Source organism: Notamacropus eugenii, chromosome 7 (genome assembly GCF_028372415.1).
Source record: "Notamacropus eugenii isolate mMacEug1 chromosome 7, mMacEug1.pri_v2, whole genome shotgun sequence".
NCBI classification, from domain to species: Eukaryota; Metazoa; Chordata; class Mammalia; order Diprotodontia; family Macropodidae; genus Notamacropus; species Notamacropus eugenii.
The window spans coordinates 140,158,155-140,180,198 of record NC_092878.1 but is presented as its reverse complement, the minus strand read 5'-3'; the positions used below and the strand labels follow the sequence as shown (position 1 = coordinate 140,180,198).

The window sequence follows — 22,044 nt, the reverse complement described above, 5'->3', positions numbered from 1 at the left end:
TTCATCTTGCTCTCGATTTCATTTATAACAAATACCTGTTCTATACCTAATCCTGTGCTCGGTGCTATGACAGGTAATGAGACATGATCTCTGTCTGCAAAAACCTAAACATGACTGGAGTGGAATGATTCACAGTGAAACAACTGGGAGAGACAGCGTATGTTATATAAATCATGCAGTACACACAGTTGGAAAATAAAACTGTATCACATATTGCAAAATAAAGTGCGGATTATGCAATAATGATAGAAAATGCAAGACATAGAGAATGTGAAGATCGACACAGGCTGGCTATTCAAACACAAACCTTGTTCATCAAACAATGGAATGAGTACATAGGCCAAGTTATTATTGCTTATAATGAATGCTTTAGACGCCTCGTCCTGGTCTACCAGCAAGCTTTCTCCTCACCCCACCTACCCCCATCTTTTTCAACAGGATTTGGGTTCCATTATCTGTTAGCCAACCGCTAGAGGGCAATAGTCACACATACTTGAAATGCTTTCTCTGAGTACATAGGAATTACAGGCATTCCTCATAGGTAGGTCAAAAAATAGCAAATTGGGTCACAGAAAGAAAAAAAAATATCTTCCTAAGACATGATGGAGTCATTCTGTAAAGATTATTTAGAGTCAGCCAGGAGGAAATTGATAAAAAAATAATTTTCTCAACTCTAAGATTCATCTCAGCAATCATTTATTTATTTATTTTTTCCATGTGCAAGATACTGGCTTGTCTGAGGATAGCTTGCTCTCAAAAACCTTATACTCTAGGTATAACTGAGATCCCTGATTTTCTTAGGGACACTTTACATTTAGGCTTTTTATTCCAATAGAATATATTTAAGTAAGGTTTTTCTTTGGAATTTCAGAGTGTGTCTTTGCGATTCAAAGTTGGAAGCAAAGAAATCTGAGATATTGGCCTTGCTTTGGGTTTTAGTACTTAGAAGAAATCTTTCAAAACTTTTGGTATCACATCTAGGCCAACAATAACAATTCTACCAACCTGTAAAGGTTATTTTGAGTATTAATCATTTTTGACAATAAATATTTTAAACAGCTAGAGGAAGGGACCAAAAAAAAAAAGCCATATAAAAATAAATTGATTTTCTACTGTATTAGAACATTTGACAATCTGTTGTCTAGATTTGCAGAGAATCTCTCAAGCCAGGGTCAAGTGTGAATTTCCCTACAACTTTTCATTTCAGGTAAAAGTAACAATGATGATATTGATTCCACGTCCTCTCATAAGTACAACTCAATAGGAATTTCTGGGATAATTTTACCATTGATTTAACTGAGGCTCTAAGAGATTAAGCAACTTTTTCAAAGTCACACATCTAAGCAGTGGCAGATCAGCATCACCAGACTCAATCTACCACCAGTTCAGTATAGCAAATGTGTCTCAGTAAACATTTTTTCATGCTATTGTTACCTGGAGCCAGAAAACAACTTCTTAGAATTTTCTCAAAAAGTGCTTTTAAAACCTTAAAGTATCAAACCAATGTAATTTATTACCTTATATATTCAATGTATAAATGACATAAACATATTTTATATGTTGAATAACTAACAGATAGCAATACTGATAGTATATCATCTAGATTCATGTTGGGCTATATCTAACTATTACATGCCCCCTGGGGGGCTATTTCCAGTTATCCTGATCTATATCTGGCCACTGGACCCATGTGGCTTCAGAGAAGAATATGAGGCTAGTGACTTTGCACAACCCTTCCTCACTTAAATCCAGTTCACTTGCAAGTCATAGCATCATCTTCCTGATGTCATGGACCTCTTTAAGAAATAAGGGCAAACCACAACATGCCCCTTAAATATAGCTTAATTAAAAGCTAAATCCCCTTAAATTAAAAAAAAAATTTAACCTTTGGAATACAACTGCTAGGACTTGGTAACCAGTTTCATAACCTCCACAGGAAGGTTCCCTGAATTCTTATCGAAATAATTTTTCTCCACTAGAATCCTACTCTGTTGACTCATCAGGACATGGAGGTGTTCTGAACTCTATAAGACTATTCAAAAGCAATGTGAGCTTTGGCAGGTTCAACAGCTGGAGATGTTTTGAATATAGGCCTGGTGTTAGACTTTGTGTCTGCTGTCCAAGAACCACAATAGTCAAATCCAGAGAGGCTTGCTTCTTACTGAAAGCAACCCACGGATGAAAACAGTGTCTCGTAGTTCCATGCAATCCCTATCCCTTTCCATTGTGAGGTGGAAATGAAGAGGATGCTATCAATCATCTCTCTTAGTCCATGTGCCTAAAAACATTAATTAAATGTTACTTTTAATGTGATCATTGGCAACCGAAAACTTAATAACCTTTTATGTGAGAGAAGAAATGAAGACATACTAAAAAAAAAAAAAAACAAAAAAAAAACAAAAAAAACCCCAAAAAACTACAAAGGAGTGACTGTACTACCAAAAATTGCATACCATGTAAATCTAGGCCTAATTATCAATTAAATAAAAGGTCAACACTAAACAAAAGAGAGGCAGGTAAGGCATCATTTAAAAAAGTAAAAATAACAACCTAGAAGTGAGGGAGATACTAAACTTACAAACACTCTAAACCAGGAGTTAGAAAATTCTGATCTGAATCCTCTGCTGACTGTTTGTGTACAGCCTATGAGCTAAGAATGGTTGTTATATTTTACAATAAAGTTTTATTGTGTTTAAAAATTTAAAGCCATTCTTAGCTCATGGGCAAGCAGAATCTGGACCTCAGCTGAAGTTTGACTACTCCTGTCTAAACAACAGAAATAAAAGGTAAACAAGTTCAATTACCAAAGAAAGAGCATGTAATGAAATAAATTACTTAAGATTAAAAAAAAATCTTCAGCTAAATGGAAAAAAAACAGTTTACAGGTTCTCTCCAGAAAGGCAAATAAAGTAGTGAGGAGAGCTCATTTCGTTGGTGCTTACAGTACCTTATTTTAACTGCTCAAGCAAATGGCTGCCACACCAAGTAAGCCAAGAGGAGTAAAAACCATTTTAGTCTCTTAATCTTCTTAGTAAATGAAGAGACACATAATTCAATGGAAATTTCAGACTTTAGAGTATCAACTAATTAGGAAAACTATTTCTCACACAGATGCACATACACACACACACACACAAATGAAACAAGAACTATATTAAGAACCAAAGGAAACTGCAGAGAACTTAGTGTGAGAGTCAAGTAAGTCAGATTATTCAATATCATTATGGCAAAAAATGTCAAATGGACCAAATCTTTCAGTTTTTTCATAGCAATATTTTCTCACTGATGATGAAAGAACTATCAAAGTTAGTCCCCTACTATTTCAGTCCCCAATTAGAAGTGATAATGTTATTCGGAATGATGCACCAAGGAAAAGGTATTGTACTTAACCAAATATGCGTACAGAAGAAATTGGAACACTTACTTATCAGTTCCTCAAGGGGGGGAAGATTCCAAAAGAATGGAAAGAATTGACAGGGCTTCATTTCTCCCTTTCCCCTCTCCCTACCCAAATTAAGCCAAGATGATATTAGCAACAACCAGTCCACTAACCTACTTTCCATTCTCTACAATATGTTTGAGAATGGTCTATGCTTCCATGGAGGGTGTTTTAATGAACACATTGGGAGGAAGTATCAGGATTTTGTAGAAAGTCTTCTCTGACAGATAACAATCACACACTGGACCGAGTGAGAGAATATATGTTGATTGTTTTAAACAGCACTTGAGTCTGGAGAACAAAATGCAACTTAAAAAAAGACTCCCCTCAGATAAAGTATCTTCCAAATACAAATTCAGCTATACCAACTGAAATCAATTCATTTTTTCTAGATATTTTTTCAAAAGGTTTATTTTTCAACTCTCTAGCTCTAGCTCTAGCTCTCTATGCTTTTTCAGCATAGAGATGTGAATCATTGGTAGATTCTGATTTCTAAATACTGAAAAAATTGTGTTTTTAATATGTTTTAATTAGTTTTTAATTTATTTTTTGATAAATTTTACCTGTTTTGGTTAATTTTCCATGTAGACTTTGAACTTTTATGTTTCACTTGAACAGTCTGATTATAAACATTAGGAAATGCATATAATATACAAAGGTGCTACTAATAAGTAAATATTTTATTAACATTTAAATATTATGTGATTTACTCAGGCAGGTACAAATGACTTTTAATGAGAAAAAAGTCCTTGAATGAATTAATTTCCTAACATTTTCTATAGCTTATTATAGAATGACAAGGTACATTTCTGATATTTCTCCAGTGGAGAAATTGAGATTTTCTCTTTTTTTAAAGAGCTGATAATAAGAAAAGTAATCATTCTGGCAGATATGCTAAGGAGCAAATTACATATATATACACATATACACATACTTGCATACACATATGTACATGCAGGTATGTGTATACATACATATATGTATATAGTGTATGTGCATTTTACATACATGTATGCATATGTGTATATACATATATAATAAGATGGATAGAGTGTTGCAGAAGTCAAATATGAACAGATATGTAAAACTACATAATGAAATGTTTGCTATAGCTTGGTTACCAAAAAACAGAACATAACAAAACAATATGACTGCACCCATAAGTATTTATGGATGGTCAAAATAATTGAGGAGCTATGGTATCGGCTGCTGTGTCCATCCCCTACAACAGCTGCAACCATTTGCTGACATCAGATAGTTGCCCAAATTCTTCAGCTGCCCAACTGACATGGCAAAATATGTAAAAGAATGTTTTTTAAAAGAGACTACAACCTGCAGTCACAGGATATCCAGAAGAGCTTGGAAATTCAACCCAATCCAGGAAATAATTAATCATCTGTTAAATTTGCATCCCCAGAATGCAAAAGTTATAAGAAAGTGAAGGGGAGGGACTTAGAAAGCAATAAACTACTGATAAATAGTGGAGAACCAGTTTATTAAGTAGAGGGAGGGTTATCAACAGAATATCCACCACTCTTCTGATCATGGTGATACATGAAATCAGTGAAACTATGAAATGACTATTGTCCTGGACAGAAACCTTTTTTCAACTTCTGAAGTGATGTTAATGGAGTGGCAGATAAGGGATAAAAGATACTAAGAATCAAATAGGGTATAGGCATTAATTTAGCTGTTAGTATGTTAAAGCTTTCACCATTGACCAATATTAAGAAACAGAACCCAACAACCTTACCGATACTGTCATTCTCATTAACATGAAACCAGTTGCAGAGAAATGAAAGGATGACTCAAAGATTCTCCTTGGAGAAGCTACAAAGGAGTGGTTGTAGTTGGTTTGTTGTCACTGGGAAATGGGGCAGGGACATCCACCGCCAGACTGTGAAGCACAAGGCTGTGAGTTTCCTAGGGGCTGGTGTAGCTACTATACACAGTCAGTTAGGACATGGGGACACAGAGGGGGTTTTTAAGTATTTCAGTTTTCAGATATTATTTCATGAACTTTTTTTACTTTATGCAGTAAGATCTTTCAGTTTTCTTGTTATGGATTTGGATTTAATCACTCTATGTCTGACACATAATTTCTTATTTTTTTTAGGGTTGAAGTTGAAGAACTTTGAAGAAAACAAGTCCTCTGTGACATGTCAATTGCCTCCCACTAGTTTATTGGTAAAATGAAGACTAATCTGGAAGTAAAGTTTAATATTTCACACAGTTGGGTTTGAGAATGTATTTACATTTCAGAAATTTCATCTTGCAGAGTAAACCAACCTTTTAAAATTTCTCTTCTTTCTCTTCGTGACACTATTTCTATATTGTCTATTAAAAAGGATGGGTTGGGTATAGACTGAGGCTGACTGCAGACTGCATCTTAGATAGGAGATCATTAGAAACAATCACAGAAGAAGCAGCATCAATTAATTCTTTGTTAACTGTCATGTCTTTCTTTTTAAATAATTAGCTAATTTCTTTTTACATGTTAAATTAAAAAACTTTTTATTATATTTTGCTTTATATATATTCTAGTCATTTGTCCTAATCCAGCAACAATTTATAGTAGGCAAATGCTAACCAATACTGGATTAATTTTGTTACCACTAACAAGTAGGATACACAACATGCAGAAAACTCAAAGTGTTTCTTTTTTAATACTGTGATATTAAAGTTTAAAAATTTACTGTATTCCTAAACTTGTCTGACAAAAGTATTTGGTTAAATGTGGAATAGAAAATGGGAAAGTGTGGACTGATCAGCTGAACTAATCACTTTTATGGAAAATAATTCAAAGTTCTACTGATGATAGAGGAATAGCAATGTTTTCTTGTAAGGACAACATGCAAACACATATACAGTATTTGGGCCCATTTGTAACTCACTGAAAATTCTTCGAGGATTCTCTTGAGCTCCTCATGACCTTGACTTTCAGCGATCAGTGCGGGGTCTGCTCCTTCTATGTTTTTAGCTTTCAATGCCCAAGTTGCACCTGAACATTGAAGTAAATGGACAGCCAAATTCTTTAAGCCAAACTTTGCAGCACAATGGAGAAGGGAGGGAAGTTCTGGAAATTGTGTATCTGTAAACATAGAAAAGCAAAGCAATTTAACACTATTAGAAATTCATATATCACTTAGATGAGGGGCAGGGTGGAGTAGTGGATCAAGAGCTAGCTTCAACAACAAGGGGACTCTGTTTTGGATCCTGGGCTCTGGCACAAACTACTGATATGATCCTGGGAAAGTCACTTAAATTCACAGTGCCCCCCAATCAACTTTCTAAGGATATAAGAGGCAGAGAAGGTACAGACTTGCTTTGGTAGGAATTTCCTCACCCGGAGTTTCTTATGCAAATGAAATCACACACTTGGTCCAAAAATAAATATATGCAAAAATACATAGGAACATGGGTGGATATGCATCTCTGTGTGTGTGTTTTCAAAAGATTTATTTTTCAACTCTCTAGTTTGACATAGTTAAATTGAACAAATATTACACACACATATACATTATATACGTATAGTCATGTGCTTCAGAGTCTCACAGTGAATGTCTCTGCCCCATTCTCCCATGGCAGCAAGTCAGTTAAACCAGCTCCTCTAGTCATCCCTCCAAAGAGAATCTGAGTCATCCCTCCTTTTCTTTGCAACTGGTTTCATGTAGAAATGAGAATGCCAATATAGACAGTGTTCTTTATATTGGTCTTTCAAAGCTTTCTTTTAATTACCAACAGCTCCCTACACTAAAGAAATCTCAGATCCAGTTTAAAAAATGTGTCAGGTACTGAGCCACATACCGAGGAGACAAAGAAAACAATGTCTCTGACCTTAAGGAGCTGACATTTTGCTGGACAGCCAACATATACACAGATAATTAAATGGAAAATAATATGGGTGGTAGGAAGAGAAGGAATTACTAGGAAGTCTAGAAAAGTTCCTGTGTCATAGTGATGACAGTTGAATTGAACCTTGAACAGAACCAGTAATTCTAACTAGAATTATTTGCTAGTTTTATAATGATCTGCCATGCTTAAAAAGAGAAATCTTATTCCTCTGTTTTTATTTACTACACTAAATGAACCGACCCCCATTAGCAATTTGTACTTGGGGGAGTCAGATAATGGATAAGTTAACTTTATGGTTATGACTACCACTTCTACTCTACTTGGAGAGTTTCAAAAACTGATCATCATGTCTCCAGAATGTACAGAGAACTTAGCGGAACCCCGAGAAATAAAAATCTCTAAGTTTATGGATAAGGTCTTAAATTTTTTCTTCATTCTGAAGGTCAATAGAACAAAATTTCCTAGTGAGAATATATGTATTATTTCCCTATATTGTGTAAAACTTTAACACAGAAAAAACCCCCAGCAAACCAACCAAATAAATCAGTAGAAAACACAACATTAGAAATTATAGACAACTTTCTCTGGTCTCTGGCTTCTGGATGGATAGTTTCTAGGGGACTTTAGTAATTCTCTTACTCCTGTTCTCAACTTGGAACTTCATAGTTACTTGTAAATTATTCAAAACCATTAAGGGACAAATAGCTCAACTATTTCCCCAATGACAAAGATGACAGTTATGATGTCATGTTTTCACAATAACCTGAAAAAATTATGGAAATCATACAGAAGTTTATTTTAATAGATATATTCTCAGCATAAACAGAGGTAAGCAACATAAAGACAAGGCAAGTTGGGGACAAAGGCATCACAGTGACAGCTAATTCCTCTCATCCCAGGAGAATTTTAATTCAAAAGAAAGGTTTATAGCGAAAAAAAAAACCCAAACCCAAAACCAGTTAGCCTGGAAAATGTATTAAAATTCTTGACCTTCCTAGGCTTATTTTATCTCTTAGTTGACAGCACTCAAATAAATGACAGAATAAGAAAGATGCCACAGAAAAGTTTACAAGTAAAGAGGAGACATAATTTGAGATATTCAATCACTAGGCTGTTCCCAGGCCAAACAAAAGCTTCCAATTTTAAATGTTAAAATAAATGCTTGTTGACTTAAATTATTGCATAATCATTTTTTCTTGTTCCAATCTATAAAGCAAAACAACAATAACAAAAAATTACCCTGATATTTGTATAGCATTATAAGGTGTATAACATGTTTTCCTTAAAATAGCCTGTGAAATAGGGAGCATGAGTTATTAACTCAATTTTACAGATAAAGAAGATGAATATTTAAAGCATTATTTTATTTTTAATTTATGGAATAAAACACAGTAAAACAAGCATAAAATAGGATAAGAAAAAATGATTGCACATGAAACTGCAATCTATTATGTACAATTTGCTATTCTTTTAAACTATGTAATAATGTTATGTAAATTTCCTTTTTTACTTGTTTTCCTCTCCTCCCTTCCCCATCCATCCCTTGCACCTCAAAGATGGCTACCATTAGACACAGATAGGTGTGTATGTATACACACATGTATATATGAATATGTATGTCTATATACATAGACACACATACACATGTATGTATATACATGCATATATAAATAAAATTATTCTATACATATTCCTTTTTCTCAGTTATTCCTCTGGATGCAGATAGTGCCTTTCTTCATATGTTCCTTGTAGCTAATTTGGGTATTTATATTAGTCAAAATAATATCATCACTCAGCCATTCTTAAAACAATATTACTGTCACTATATACAATTTTCTCTTGTTCTGCTCATTTCGCTCTTCATTATTTCATGCAAGTTTTTCCATGTTTTTCTAAAATCATTGAATTTATCATTCCTGTAGCACAGTAGTATTCCATCAAAATCATATACCATAACTTTTCAGCCATTCCTCATTGAGGGACTTCCCTGCAATTTCCAGTTCTTTGCCACTACAAATAGAACTGCCATAAATATTTTAGAACATATAGGTTCTTTTCTTTTTTTCTCAGTCACCTTTGGAAGTAAACCTAGTGATCTTATTGCTAGGTAAAAGGTATAGTTTTTGAGATGTCGAGTGACCCATGGCCACCACTAGTATATGATGAGACAGAATTTAAACACAAGTTCAAAACCTATTCCAAGATTCCATACTAACCTCAGATTTTATTCTTTGTCAAGACTTGTGGGCTGCCTGTAAAGAGTGCAGGGTATGGAGTAGGTGGACAGTGGTTTAAATCCTGATTCTGCTTCTCTTTTACCCTGGGCAAGTCATTCAACATCTCCTGGTTTCAATTCCTCAGAATGAGATAACTTTTAATGTTTCCTCTGGCTCTTAATCTGTGATCCCATGTTTTCATTAATTAGAGAATGACCTTATTTGGAAACTCCCTCCACTATTGTAGATTGGCACTACGTCAAGTAAGTTATAATCTTAGATCCAGAGGGTATTTAATATTTTATATCATGAACTCCTTTGGCAGGGTGACGGAACCCATGGCTCCTCAGAATAAGTTAAATAAATTCATAAAATAAAACATATAGATTTGCAAAACATACCAGTTATACTGAAATAAAAATGTATATTTTTCCTATCAAAATTCATAGAACTTCTGAAATTGGTGATTAAAACCTCTGTCTTAGAGAGTTACCTGCCCATGGCACATATAGATTAAGTGACATTTCTATGCTTACAACTAATGCTTTGAAGATGCAGGCTATGAGCCTACGTTTTTTTTACTCCAAGCCAGGGTTTTAGCCAACATATGCCACTATTTTTTGAGCCGTCCCTACAGATTGTTCTTGTTACCTACTGCCTGGTACCTAATGTCTTCTCTCACATGAATGAAATGATTATTTCTCTACTATATTAATAGCCAGTTATTGAATTAGGACTAAAGTTTTCCCCCCTCCCTTTTCCTCATTTAGAAATCAACCTCTGTAGGTTATCCAGCCTTTGAAAGACAGGGCTAATGATAAAATGAAATCTTGGGCAGACGAGTCCCACGGGAAAACTCAGATCTCATTACAAGGTAAATAATTTTTAGTTCAGGTGAATTGGTTCCAGGCTGTTGTTTTTTTAGTCAGAAAGTTCTGGGTAGAAGTGGATTGCCTCCTTTTGCTTAGATTTACCTAGATGGAGTGATACGGGTATAGATGTCTCTTTGACCAAGACTTAAGTGATCAGCTATGTTCTCCCAGACTCTCATTAGAATAAACCCACCTCTCATTATACTGTTCATTTTCTCATGACTTTTTAACCAATCAGAGTTGATTTCTACCCTCAGGAATACCCACTTTTCCAAGGGCATAAAGCACCACTGACCCCTTTTTATTAATTATCAATTAGTATAATTAATAAAATGATTGATTACCCAGAAATTACGTCTCTTGAATTTTTTATACTTCACACACACCATACTGATACTTTGTTTCTTCCACTTGACCAGGCATCCTACCTTTACCTTCTTCTGGCACCTTCTAGACTATCTACAAAACTATCTAGTTTCCAGATTATATCTGTCTTAGTTTGGTCCTTTCTAATACCTCTTAACCTCAGGACTGATATGTTACTTTCTTGTGTCATTAAAAGTTAATTTGGGAGAAGCTGTAAGATTACTCAAAGGGGGTGGGATAAAGGGCGCAAATATTTATTAAGCACCTACTACATGCCAGACAGACACTACCGTGCCAGCACCTACTATGTGCAAAGTGCTTTACAAATATTATCTCATTTTGAGGTAGGTTCTATTTTGATCTCCATTTCACATTTTAGGAAACTGAAGGAATAGACTTGACAGAGGTTAAGTTACTTTTACCCAGGGTCACATAACTAGTGTCTGAGACCATATTTGAACTCAAGTCTTCCTGAATCCAGGCTGAGTGTTCTAAATCACTGTACCACCTAGCTTCATGTAAGACCATGGTGGAGGTGAAGAGGGATGGTGATCTAGACCTGTGAGTTCAGTGGTATAGGGGAATTTCCAGTGTGGAAACTTTCTTCATTAATACAGATGATAACTCATGAGTAACTTATAGTCTTAGAGGTGCAGTGCTCATGGCAACATAGCTCGTAGACTGCAGAAGTGTGATGTGAATCCAGCCCTCTAATGCCAACCCTCTACCCACTGCTGCCCTCTATCCATTATGGCTAAAATTGTAAATATGCCATGGTTGTAACTCTGTCAGTGTGGTACTGATCTTTTTCATACATAACTTGTTTAGTGTAGTCAGAGAGAGGATTGCCAAGTGATTCATGGGGAGAGATGATAGAGGGCTTGGTAGGGCTCAAACTAGATTTGATTATTTTATTTCCCAAAGTAAGCATTAGGTACCAGAGCCCAGAACAAAAAAGCCTTTCTAAGGCCAAAGTTTAGAAATCATTTACTGTTCCTTTACTCTTGCAACTTGGATGATAAAAGGATGGTTCTGCTATACCTACCAATATCCAAGATGTTGTCAATGGTGGTCTTAATCAATGGGATATTGGAATCAGGAGGCAGAAATACGATATGGAAATAATTTTGAGCTATTCTGCTTACACTAAAGAAGAAAATTCCCAGAGATCTACTGATGAGTAAATTCTTCTAACACATACTGGCTTTGTGACCCTGGGCAAATCACTTAATCTCTCAGTATAAACACGTAAGTCTAAGTTAAAGATAGTTCTATAAAGATAGTTCATATCTAATATCCCAATAAAAAATAGTTTTTTATGCTGAGTTCAAATCTTTCTCCTTGTAAATTCTACCCATTGATTCTATTTCTAGTCCCTGAGATGAAATATTAGGGTTTTATAGTAAGAAAACTGTATTTGGTATTTGCATACCTGGACCTGACTGCTGGCTTTCTCACTTGTGTACATCGATCAAGTCAAAACTCCAGTAAATGAAACTGGAGTTTCATTGCTTATAAATTGAGTTGGGCTAGATGAACACAGAGAGAAAGGTGATCCCTTTACAATTCTAAAATCTTATTATCTTTTCAATAATGCTTTGAATATTTCAAGATCAATTTCATGTCTTCCATTTATCTCTTTTCCAGATGAAGGATTTCCAAATTTCTAAAATTGTTGTTGATGATAAAGTTCCTAGAAGCCCTCATCATTCTGTTTGCCTTCCTTTGGACCAATCTAATTTTTGAATCTCCTTCTGAAAATGTATCTCTGGTTACAAGCCTTATAAAAACCCCATTGACATAAGCAATTGGGAAGATTATGGTACAGTGGAAAGAAGAGTGCTTCTGGAGTCAGAGTTTCTGGATTCAAATCCCATTTCATCAACTTATCAATTGAAAGTCACAACTTTTCTGCATCTGTTTCATCGTCTGTAAAATTAAAGTGTCGGACCAGATGGTATCTCAGGTCTTTTCAAGCTCTACCTTTATGATCATAAGATTCCATTTTATAGCTGAGGAAACAATCTTAGAAGGTTGAAAGGATATTTAAGGTTACACAACACAGAATTTGAGCCTAGAATATGAGTCAGAGCCAGAATTTGAACTCAGGTTCCCTGCCTTGAGTCTAATAGCTCTAGTTGGCGGAAGAATTGGTCAAAATCTTCTGCGTTTTAATTAGCACTTTTTTACCTTACTAGTGTAAGTGAACTTTGTATAAGATGCCCTTGGGTTTCAGAGAGATAGGTGTAACTCTAGATGATATGGCTCCCATCTACTCTTCTGTGCTTTTGGTGACTCTAGCAGCAAGTTTGTCTCTCCCAAGTCTATTACCATTAAAAGTGGGTTTCAAACAGAAAAAACATGATACTGAGAATGGAAAAAAAGCTAAAAAGGGAGTCTTGTACTTCAGTCCTATGCAGCATGTCGGAAAATCTGTCTGGTCATCTGTGGGTATCTGAGGCATGGAGGAAATTTTCTGCCTTGAGAGGATGGAATGTCAGTTCCTACAATCACCAGAAGATTGCCTAGGCAGGAACAAAATGTATCCCAAATGCATTTTTATACAAATCCTCTTCATTCATATATATTTCACATCTCCACAAACACAGTAAAGGGGTAAACGCCTCTGAAGCAGCAGGGTCATGAGTTTAATCAGAGATTTTTTGACCATGGTTAAGTCATGACAACTCTGTGAGATTCAGTGCCTTGAAGCATTTGTTGTAGTACGAATAGGGTTCAGTAATGCAGACAGGAACTCTGTAAGACTTGAAGTGTTTTACAATTTTTAGAGTACTTACATCTTCTATTTAAGAGCACTAATAGTTGGGCAGCTAGATGGTGCAGTGGATGGAATGCTGCGTCTGCAATCAGGAAGACTTCTCTTCCTCAGTTCAAATCTGACCTCAGATACTTACAAGTTGTGTGTCCTCCTATTAACCTCAGTTTCCTCATCTGCAAAATAAGTTGGAGAAGGAAATGGCAAACCTCTCCAGTATCTTTCCTGAGAAAACCTCAAATGAGATCACTAAGAGTCAGACACAACTGAAAAATTATTGAACAAAATTAGTCTTAACCTGACTTAATTGGTCTAACACAGTAGTTCTTATATACTCTACACTGTGCCTAGAACAACTTTGTTGGTCCCCATGACTACTTTTATGCCAGTACAAAGTTGGGATGGTGGAAAATAGAAACACAAAAAACTTTAAAATACTCTAACAGCATAGCACTGGTGACAATATTTTAACATGAAACATATTTGTGGCTTAATAGTTTGCCAAAATAAATACAAAGTCTAACAATTAGCTGCTTAAAAAGCTCATTTTGAGTTTTTCATTGGCTTCTCTAAATGAAAAATAATGGGTGGTATAGAGCTTTGGGCTTGGAGGCAGGAAAGCATCATTTCAAATCCAGCCTCATATGCTTAATAGCTGTGTGACTCTGAGCAACTCACTGAATCTCTTATGCCTCAGCTTTCTCAACTGTACAATGTGGATAATAATAGTACCTAGCTCCCAGTTATTGTGGGGACCGAATGAGGTAATATTTGAATAAAAGTGCTTATTACAGTCCCTGGAACATAGTAGGTGTTACTAAGCTTATTCTCTTATTTCCCTCCACAACGATTTAATAAAAAAAGCAAAATATTGGCTAGACCACTCACTTACCAACTGATCTCACTGCACATTTTGTATAATACATCCTTCACACAGCTACTAAAATAATACATAGATGTGGCCATGTGCCTTCCTTCAGTGACTCTCCATTGTTAACAGATTGAGATAAAACTCATTAGCCTGATTTTTTAATATTTTATTTAATCACCCATTATCTCTAGAAGCCACCCCTATAAAGATGCAGACTGGCATCTGCCCCTATAGGTGTGACAGCCACACTTCCTTGAGGAAAATAATGAAAAATATTTTAGATATCAAAGCCCATGGCAAAGTCTAATTCCCTCATTCTAAATATGAAGCAACTGAGATCCCACAAGTTTAAGTGGCTTTTCAAATACAAGCCAATCAATAACTATTAGAGGCAGAATTTGAGCCCAAACCCTCATTCCAAATTCAACATTCTTTTGAAAACTGTAATACGCTCAAATGGATCTGTGGGTACAAAAATGCAGAAATTCTTATAATGTAAATCTCAACAAAGACATGCATGCTGTAAGACCTCTTGTCCATGTTCTCCTGGTATTCTCCTGGTTTTGGGAGAGTAGTCTATTGCGAAATCTGTATTAGCTTTCTCAGAAATACCTACTATTGAACAAAATCAATAGGATGTATTCAAATGCATTTTAAAATCTTAGTAATAGATATTCTTCATCTACTTGGTGTTTCCTATATGGATTAATGGGCAAAAATTTCTTTGAGTGATTACTGATCTCTTCTAGGAGGCTTTGCAGTGTTCTAGGAATTGATTCAATTCAATTCATATGTAAAGAGAAACATAGGGGAAACCTCACCATCCACAAGGAATTCTTTGATCTTGACAGTATGTAACATCTCCACCATGGTGGCAAATAGACTTGGTGTGCATATAACTTCCTATATTATGCCTTACCTTATGTTTTTTATCAGAAAATCACTGAACAGTTACTTTTATTGTTATGCTTTCTAACAAATTTTGAACAATCTTGATAGATAGGGATGGAGACATCGTATTGTGAAAGAGCTTTTAAGGTGAAATTTCATTATATCAAATGAAATACATTTTCATAATCATCCAAAAATTCAAATGGACAACAGTATCACATAAGAACCAATAAAGATGTGGTCCATTGTTGAATATCAATTGTGAAAATCAATTGTTCTCCTCTAATACATCCATTCAGGATCTTCTTAATCAGTGAACACCAAAACAAGAGCACCCAAAAGTTTTTTGAATGAATGAATGATTGATCAAGAAATGAAGTATTTCAATGATAGTAGACAATCAGCTATACATAGAGTTAAGAAGACAGATTACCCCATATCAATTAGGCAGAGCAACAAATTAAATACATTTTAAAATATTCATGTAGACTTTGAGCAAAGCTATTTCTGTCACAGTGTCTTAATTATTATCATAATAATGTTTTTCATTTTTTGCTTACTTATCAATGGAATAATTTAATAAAAGATGTTTGCTCAGTTATAACTGATTGGTAAATTGTTGACTCAGTATGAGTCTTAAAAGAATCACACTGTCCCTAGCTTTTGGCTACTCTGATGTAGAGTTGTGTCCCTCTGTATCAGGAAGAGACATCAGTGTTATCTCACAGAAACAGAAGGTGAGGAAAATGCCAAACACTGCTAGCCTGTAACCTGGGGTATACCCTCACAATGTCAAATTGAGTTAAAAAGACAGAGGCGTTACTTATGACTTTAGGAAATTTACAAGGAAATCTACTTGTACTTTTAGCATTTGTGTCTGCAACCCTTTCCTTTCTCTTTTCCCATTAGTAATTGAGTCCCTAATGACACAGAGATAAGTGGATATTTTTCACTTAAGCATTCCTGATGTGTCCTCTCCCCCCCCACTTCTTTTGTTGTTTTGAGGCAGGACAACTATCAAACACAGATATATTCTTCCTTGAATCAATCGCTTATTAAGCAAATTTAGGGTACAGTCCAATGGTTACAATCAATTCATCGTTAAGCTTTGCTCTAAACCGGAAATGCACCTGTTTTAGGAATAAGGACCGAAACTGAGACTTTGCCTTTGGGCAGTAAAATTCAACGCTTTAGAAGTAAGAGCATTACTTTTACATCTCATTATTATTTTATGCTCTTTTTTAATTAGCGGCAACTCCATAGATATAAGGAACTCCCAGTGAGGAAACCATCTCTACCAATGTGGATCAGTACCTGCTCTGCAACTAAAGAGCTTGACAAAATCATTTCATGTTCTAACTTAGCTGGGTTTCTACAGCTAGAAGTAGAATTTGAATCCAGATCTTCCTGCTGATTCATCTCAGTTCCTCAAGTTTCTCATCTTCCTAAAGAGCAGATCTGACCCTGTCACCCTCCTATTTGAGTCATGCCAGTGGCTACCTATTACCTAGAGGATCAAATAGAAAATTCTTTGTTTGGCTTTCAATGGCACATAGTAGGTGCTTAATATATGTTTGTTTATTTGACTTGAATTCCTGCTCCTGAGTCCAGCTCAAGAACCGTACTGTCTTTCTGATTAAAAACAGTAACGATTCCTTAAAACAAGAAGCTCTGATAGCTTCCTTCTTGCTTTACCTACACTATCAGTCAAGCAAGGTCCTCCTTGGTCTTGCTCTATCCCACCCTCTCAACCTCAGTGTTAACTTTCCCAACAGGGGAGATTCTACTTGTTCTACTTCCTCCCAACAATGACAGTACCAAGGTGAGGTCCTCCCTGTCCCTCTCCTGCTCTCTTCGCAAACCCTGCTCTGCAGCCAAGTCTCTATTGAACATTTCATGTCACTTGTCCTGGGCAGAAAAGAAAAACAAAAACAAAAAACTTCTGCCTCTGGTTTTCATTCACTTCATTAAGATTCAATACATCTGCATTATTAGAAGTGCCTGAAACCTGCCTTGGTATTGAGACATTTCTATTTTTTTCCCCATATACTTGGGCAATGTCAATTTTCCTATAAAGTAGAACCATGGTCACTGAAAAGATGATTATAAGAATCATATGATTCCCAGTGACTTAGGGGGAAAATATTCACAGAAATGTCAATTCACTCATTTTACAAACAAAAATTTTAAAGATCAGTGAGCACATTCTTAAGATTCTGTTGTGGATGAGTTGTTTTAGTCATGTCCAACTTTTTGTGACCCCATTTGGGCTGACAAAGGAGGGGCAAACTAGCCCAGGGTGGAAAAATATTCTTATGATAATAATTATTGAGATTAGGCTTGTGAGTGGCTACTGTATTTCCAATATGAGCGATATAGGGAGACCCAGTCTCTTGGCAAAAATATTGGAGTGGTTTGCCATTTCCTTTTCCAGCTCATTGTAAAGATAAAGAACCTGAGGGAAACAGATTTAAGTGACTTACTTAGGGTCACTAGACTGTAAGTGTCTGAGGCCATATTTGAACTGAGGAAGATGAATTGTCTTAACTCCAGGCTTGGTGTTCTATCCACTGAACCACCTAGTTGCCCATATGCCTAAATAGCTACCTCATTAGAAATACCTCTTTGGGATGATGCCCAGAGCCCTTTCTCTAGGGCTAGAGGTAATCCCTCCAACAGTCTGAGAAAATTTAACCTGAATTAATCAAAACAAAATTTTCAAGAGAATCGTCTAGAACATCCACCTAAATAAAAAAGGAGCAAAGAAACATATGATCATCTTACCAGTAAGTTCAGATACTCTAAGATATGGCAGAATGAAAATATTAGATGAAAATGGAACCTTATAGAAGATCACTGAGCTGATTCAGTATCTGCTCTGACCTCAGAATTGCCTGACACTGTCTGAGGCAGAGACCCAGGAGTCCTTGACCACTATGGATTCCTTCCCAGAATAGCCTGAAGATCATTGTGAAGATTCAACAGTGCCACTGGTGTTTGAATTTCTTCCTTGCCCATTCTTGTTTTTTTCTGTATTAGTTTTGACTCCAGTATATGTGGGGATTGGGGGTAATAGAGGCAGACAGGAGTAAGAGATAAAGGGACCAGTAGGCACCTCCAGTTTGCTTGTATTGATTCCAGTTGTGAGTGGGTCAAGGGTAAGCCCTAGCTTAAGTTATTAGGCCTGGCTCTAGTTTGAGGAGTTCATTTGGTAATCCTAGTACCTCTCTCTTGTTATCCATGTTCCATTCTCCCTTTGGTATCTCCGCATAGCAAAACTTTAATTGTTTTGATCTGTCCCTTAAACACAACAAAAAAACAGCCTATCAATTCAAGGAAAAACAATCACAACCAAAATGCACATCATAAACAATTTAGACATATGCACTCATAGCACATTGCCTGGGATACTGAATCAATAAAAATTTGGTGGAGGCTGAGGATGATTTTGTGTCATTTTAAGCTAACAGACCATTTAGTAGCCAGATTTCTACTCTTCTTTGAATTCAAGTTCAATTTGTACTTTCTACCTGTGGAACTTTGGGCTTAACCTCTCTAAATAGGGTTTAGGTTCTTCATCTGTAAAGTGAGGGCTCTGTACCAGACAGTCTAAGACTTCTTCTTGTTCTAAAAGAATGGAAGAGGAACTTGAGAAATGGAAACTGAAGGATAGTGATCAATTTTTCTTTTCATTCACCAGATGGCCAGACAATATGGCAGCTCTTTGGATGGGCCAGTGAAAACATCAGCCATGGCAGGTGGTAATTATAAGCCTGTTGGTTGTGATCTGTTTTTTAAGGGGACACACGTATCTCTTCAGATGCAAATGTATGAATATACTGTGGAGAAAGAAATAAGTCAGCAGAACTCTCTTAAATTACTAAGATACCTAGACAGAGAGGACAGCAAATCAAAGGAGAACAATTCTAAAATTCTAGAACTCTGAAATCTTCCTCTTGAAATGGTCTTGAGTTCTCTGGTGACAAAAGGTGGGAGGGTAATGAACCTCTCTACTCAATTCCCTGATACCCCTGTACTTGTGCAAGCACTTTTTATAAACCACACTATGATTGTACCTACACTTATTATTTATAACAATATATGGAAAACTTATCCCACTTTATGCAATCAGAGGCAGACATTAGATATTACTTGGCCTCTTGCCTATATTGCCTGAAGCAATGCAGGGACTAAGATTGGTTTGCCAACTCTATAAAACCCATAATCTTGGCCTGAGTCATCCAAGCTGGATTTAAACATCCCACTCATCAAAATAGGCAGCAGTGATGAGAGCCTGGAATAACTTGAGGATGCCACGTCAAAAGGCAGCTTCTCATAAGACCATAGCTTTATCCTGAAGTCCCTGCTTTGTCCAGAAGACCATGAAACCCAAAGCACGGTGACCTCCCAGTTTGATGACTAAAACTGTTATATTTAATATCAGATACCAAGACCCAGTGATAGCTTTTGCCCTGCCTATGTTTCCTTATGCTCCACTTGCAGTTTCTCACATTAGACCTCATGCCTTCCCTGCTATAGGAACACATACTGTAATAAAAACACTTATTGCTTAATGCATGATCGGTCTATCTGATTTTTTCAAGAAACCTCTCTGAGCCTCAAGACTAATGAAATGGATATGGAAATTCAAGGCCTGTTGATGTAAGCAGCAGAAGCAGAATGACGAGCAAGATTATGCTCACAGAATAGCATTAACTCATTACTAAAGAATCGATCAGTTGATAAATCAATCAACGGTGAATGGTGGCAATGCCTGTAGACCCTGTGGTTGAGTAGTCTGAGGCTGGTCAATAGCTTGACTTGGGGAGCTCTGATCTAAACCAGGGCTGAAGCTGATCTGCTCTCCACACTAAACCTAGCATGGTGGTCCTCTGGGGATTAATAGGCCGTCAGGATGCCAATGGAGGAGCAAGCTAGGCCAGGTTGGAAAAATAGCTAAAAGTTCTTAGAACAATCAATATTGGGACTGAGTCTGTGACTGGCTGCTGTATTTCCAGTATGAGTGAGATAGGGAGACTCAGACTAAATAAAAGTACACATACATATACATATAGACATACACATATACAATTTACACATAAACATATAGACATACATACACATAGACATCTACAAATGTACTTCATATACGCATATATATGCACATACATCTACATCTACATCTACACCAATATGTGCACTTACATATAGACAGACAGACATATACATACATGCACACATACATATACAAGTATTCATATACACAGATATGAGTTTAAGATAGGTGTATGTAAAGGCTTTTATTAAATACCTAACATAAAAATAATTGGAAAGGAAAATGGTACTTCATAAAAGCTCCATAATAAAAATTTTCTGACCATTTTTTCAAATTGGGAAAAAAAATCATTTTTTCAAAAATCAAGCCCATACAGTATATACATATTCTAAATATTTCAACTTCCTAGCCAACTTGGCTTATTTTGCAATTTTAATTCTTGCTACTCATGTTCTTTTAAAACCAGTATTTATGAACTCTACCTCCCAATTCTAATTCACATGGCTCCTCTTCATTTTATCACTAATATTTCCCTAGTTTAAAGTCTTAGGAAAATCTATACTTGTTATCTCTCTCAAATGCTATGCTTGTTACTAAAAGTAAAATAACCTGATCTGTAATACATTAAAAGAGCACCTCATTGGGCTAAAGATTGCCACAGGGATTTTTATTCTCCAAGAAGATGAGTCTGAAAATATTTTTAGTTTATTATAATCATCAAATTCACAATTCAAGTTCATTTTCTATTGCTTCGAAGGTCATGTAATTGATTTATGTTAAAACCAGTGGAATCTACTCCAACGTACAATGAATGAGATCTTCATAATGGCCATACCAGCTCAGACTATTTGGCTCACGTGTCTAGTAATGCCATTATCTTTTTACTTCCTTCATGGGCATGGCTGACTCTCAGGGAGAAGTCTATTATTATGATTTTATCAAACAGAAGTATCTTTAGCATTTAGGAACAACACAGACTTATTTTACTCCAAAAGTTAGGAATTAGGGTCATTCTCTCACAAGCAATCACTTTATATATAGGAGGCAAAGACACAATTCCCCTTCCTAGGGGGCTGTCTCTTTTGGATAAATACTATTGCTGCTGCTGTTATTAAAATTATTATTATTAATATCTAGCATTTATTTAGTGCCTATTATGTGCCAGAGAAGGAAGACATGTATCTCAGTGGATGGAGTGCCGAGTCCGTATTCAAAGACTAATCTTCCTGAGTTCAAATCTGGCCTCAGCCACTTACTAGCTTAGGCAAGTGACCCTGGGTAAGTCACTTAATCTCTGTTGGTCTTAATCCACTGGAAAAGGAAATGACAAAACCACTCCAGTATCTTTGCCAAGAAAACCTCATGGATGGTATGGTCTGCAGGGTCACAAAGAGTCAGACGTGAATGAACATGCCTACTTTCCTATTTCGATAATGCATATAAAAATAATATAGCAATATATATATGTACATAATATATATGCCTACTTTCCTATTTCAAGTGTATATATGTATATATATATATATACATACATATATACATACATACTTTGAGTATATGACCTTTGAGTCAACTTTGTGACAGTCTTTATGCCTCTCATATATATTTTACAGATGAGAGGCATAAAGACTGTCACAAAGTTGACTCAAAGGTATGAAAAATGAAAGATCTTCCTGTGATTTTTTTTAGTTATTCATTACAA

The 22,044-nt window shown here is 35.8% G+C and overlaps 1 protein-coding gene across 1 annotated transcript in view; it reads right to left on the bottom strand.

Moving 5' to 3' along the window:
• The window catches only part of BANK1 (B cell scaffold protein with ankyrin repeats 1), a 393,466-nt gene that overhangs the window by 201,536 nt on the left and 169,886 nt on the right, over positions 1–22,044 (bottom strand). The window contains exon 7 of the mRNA XM_072624985.1: positions 6,334–6,530. Coding sequence (XP_072481086.1) covers positions 6,334–6,530 — 197 coding nt within the window. The remainder of the gene's footprint in view (positions 1–6,333; positions 6,531–22,044) is intronic.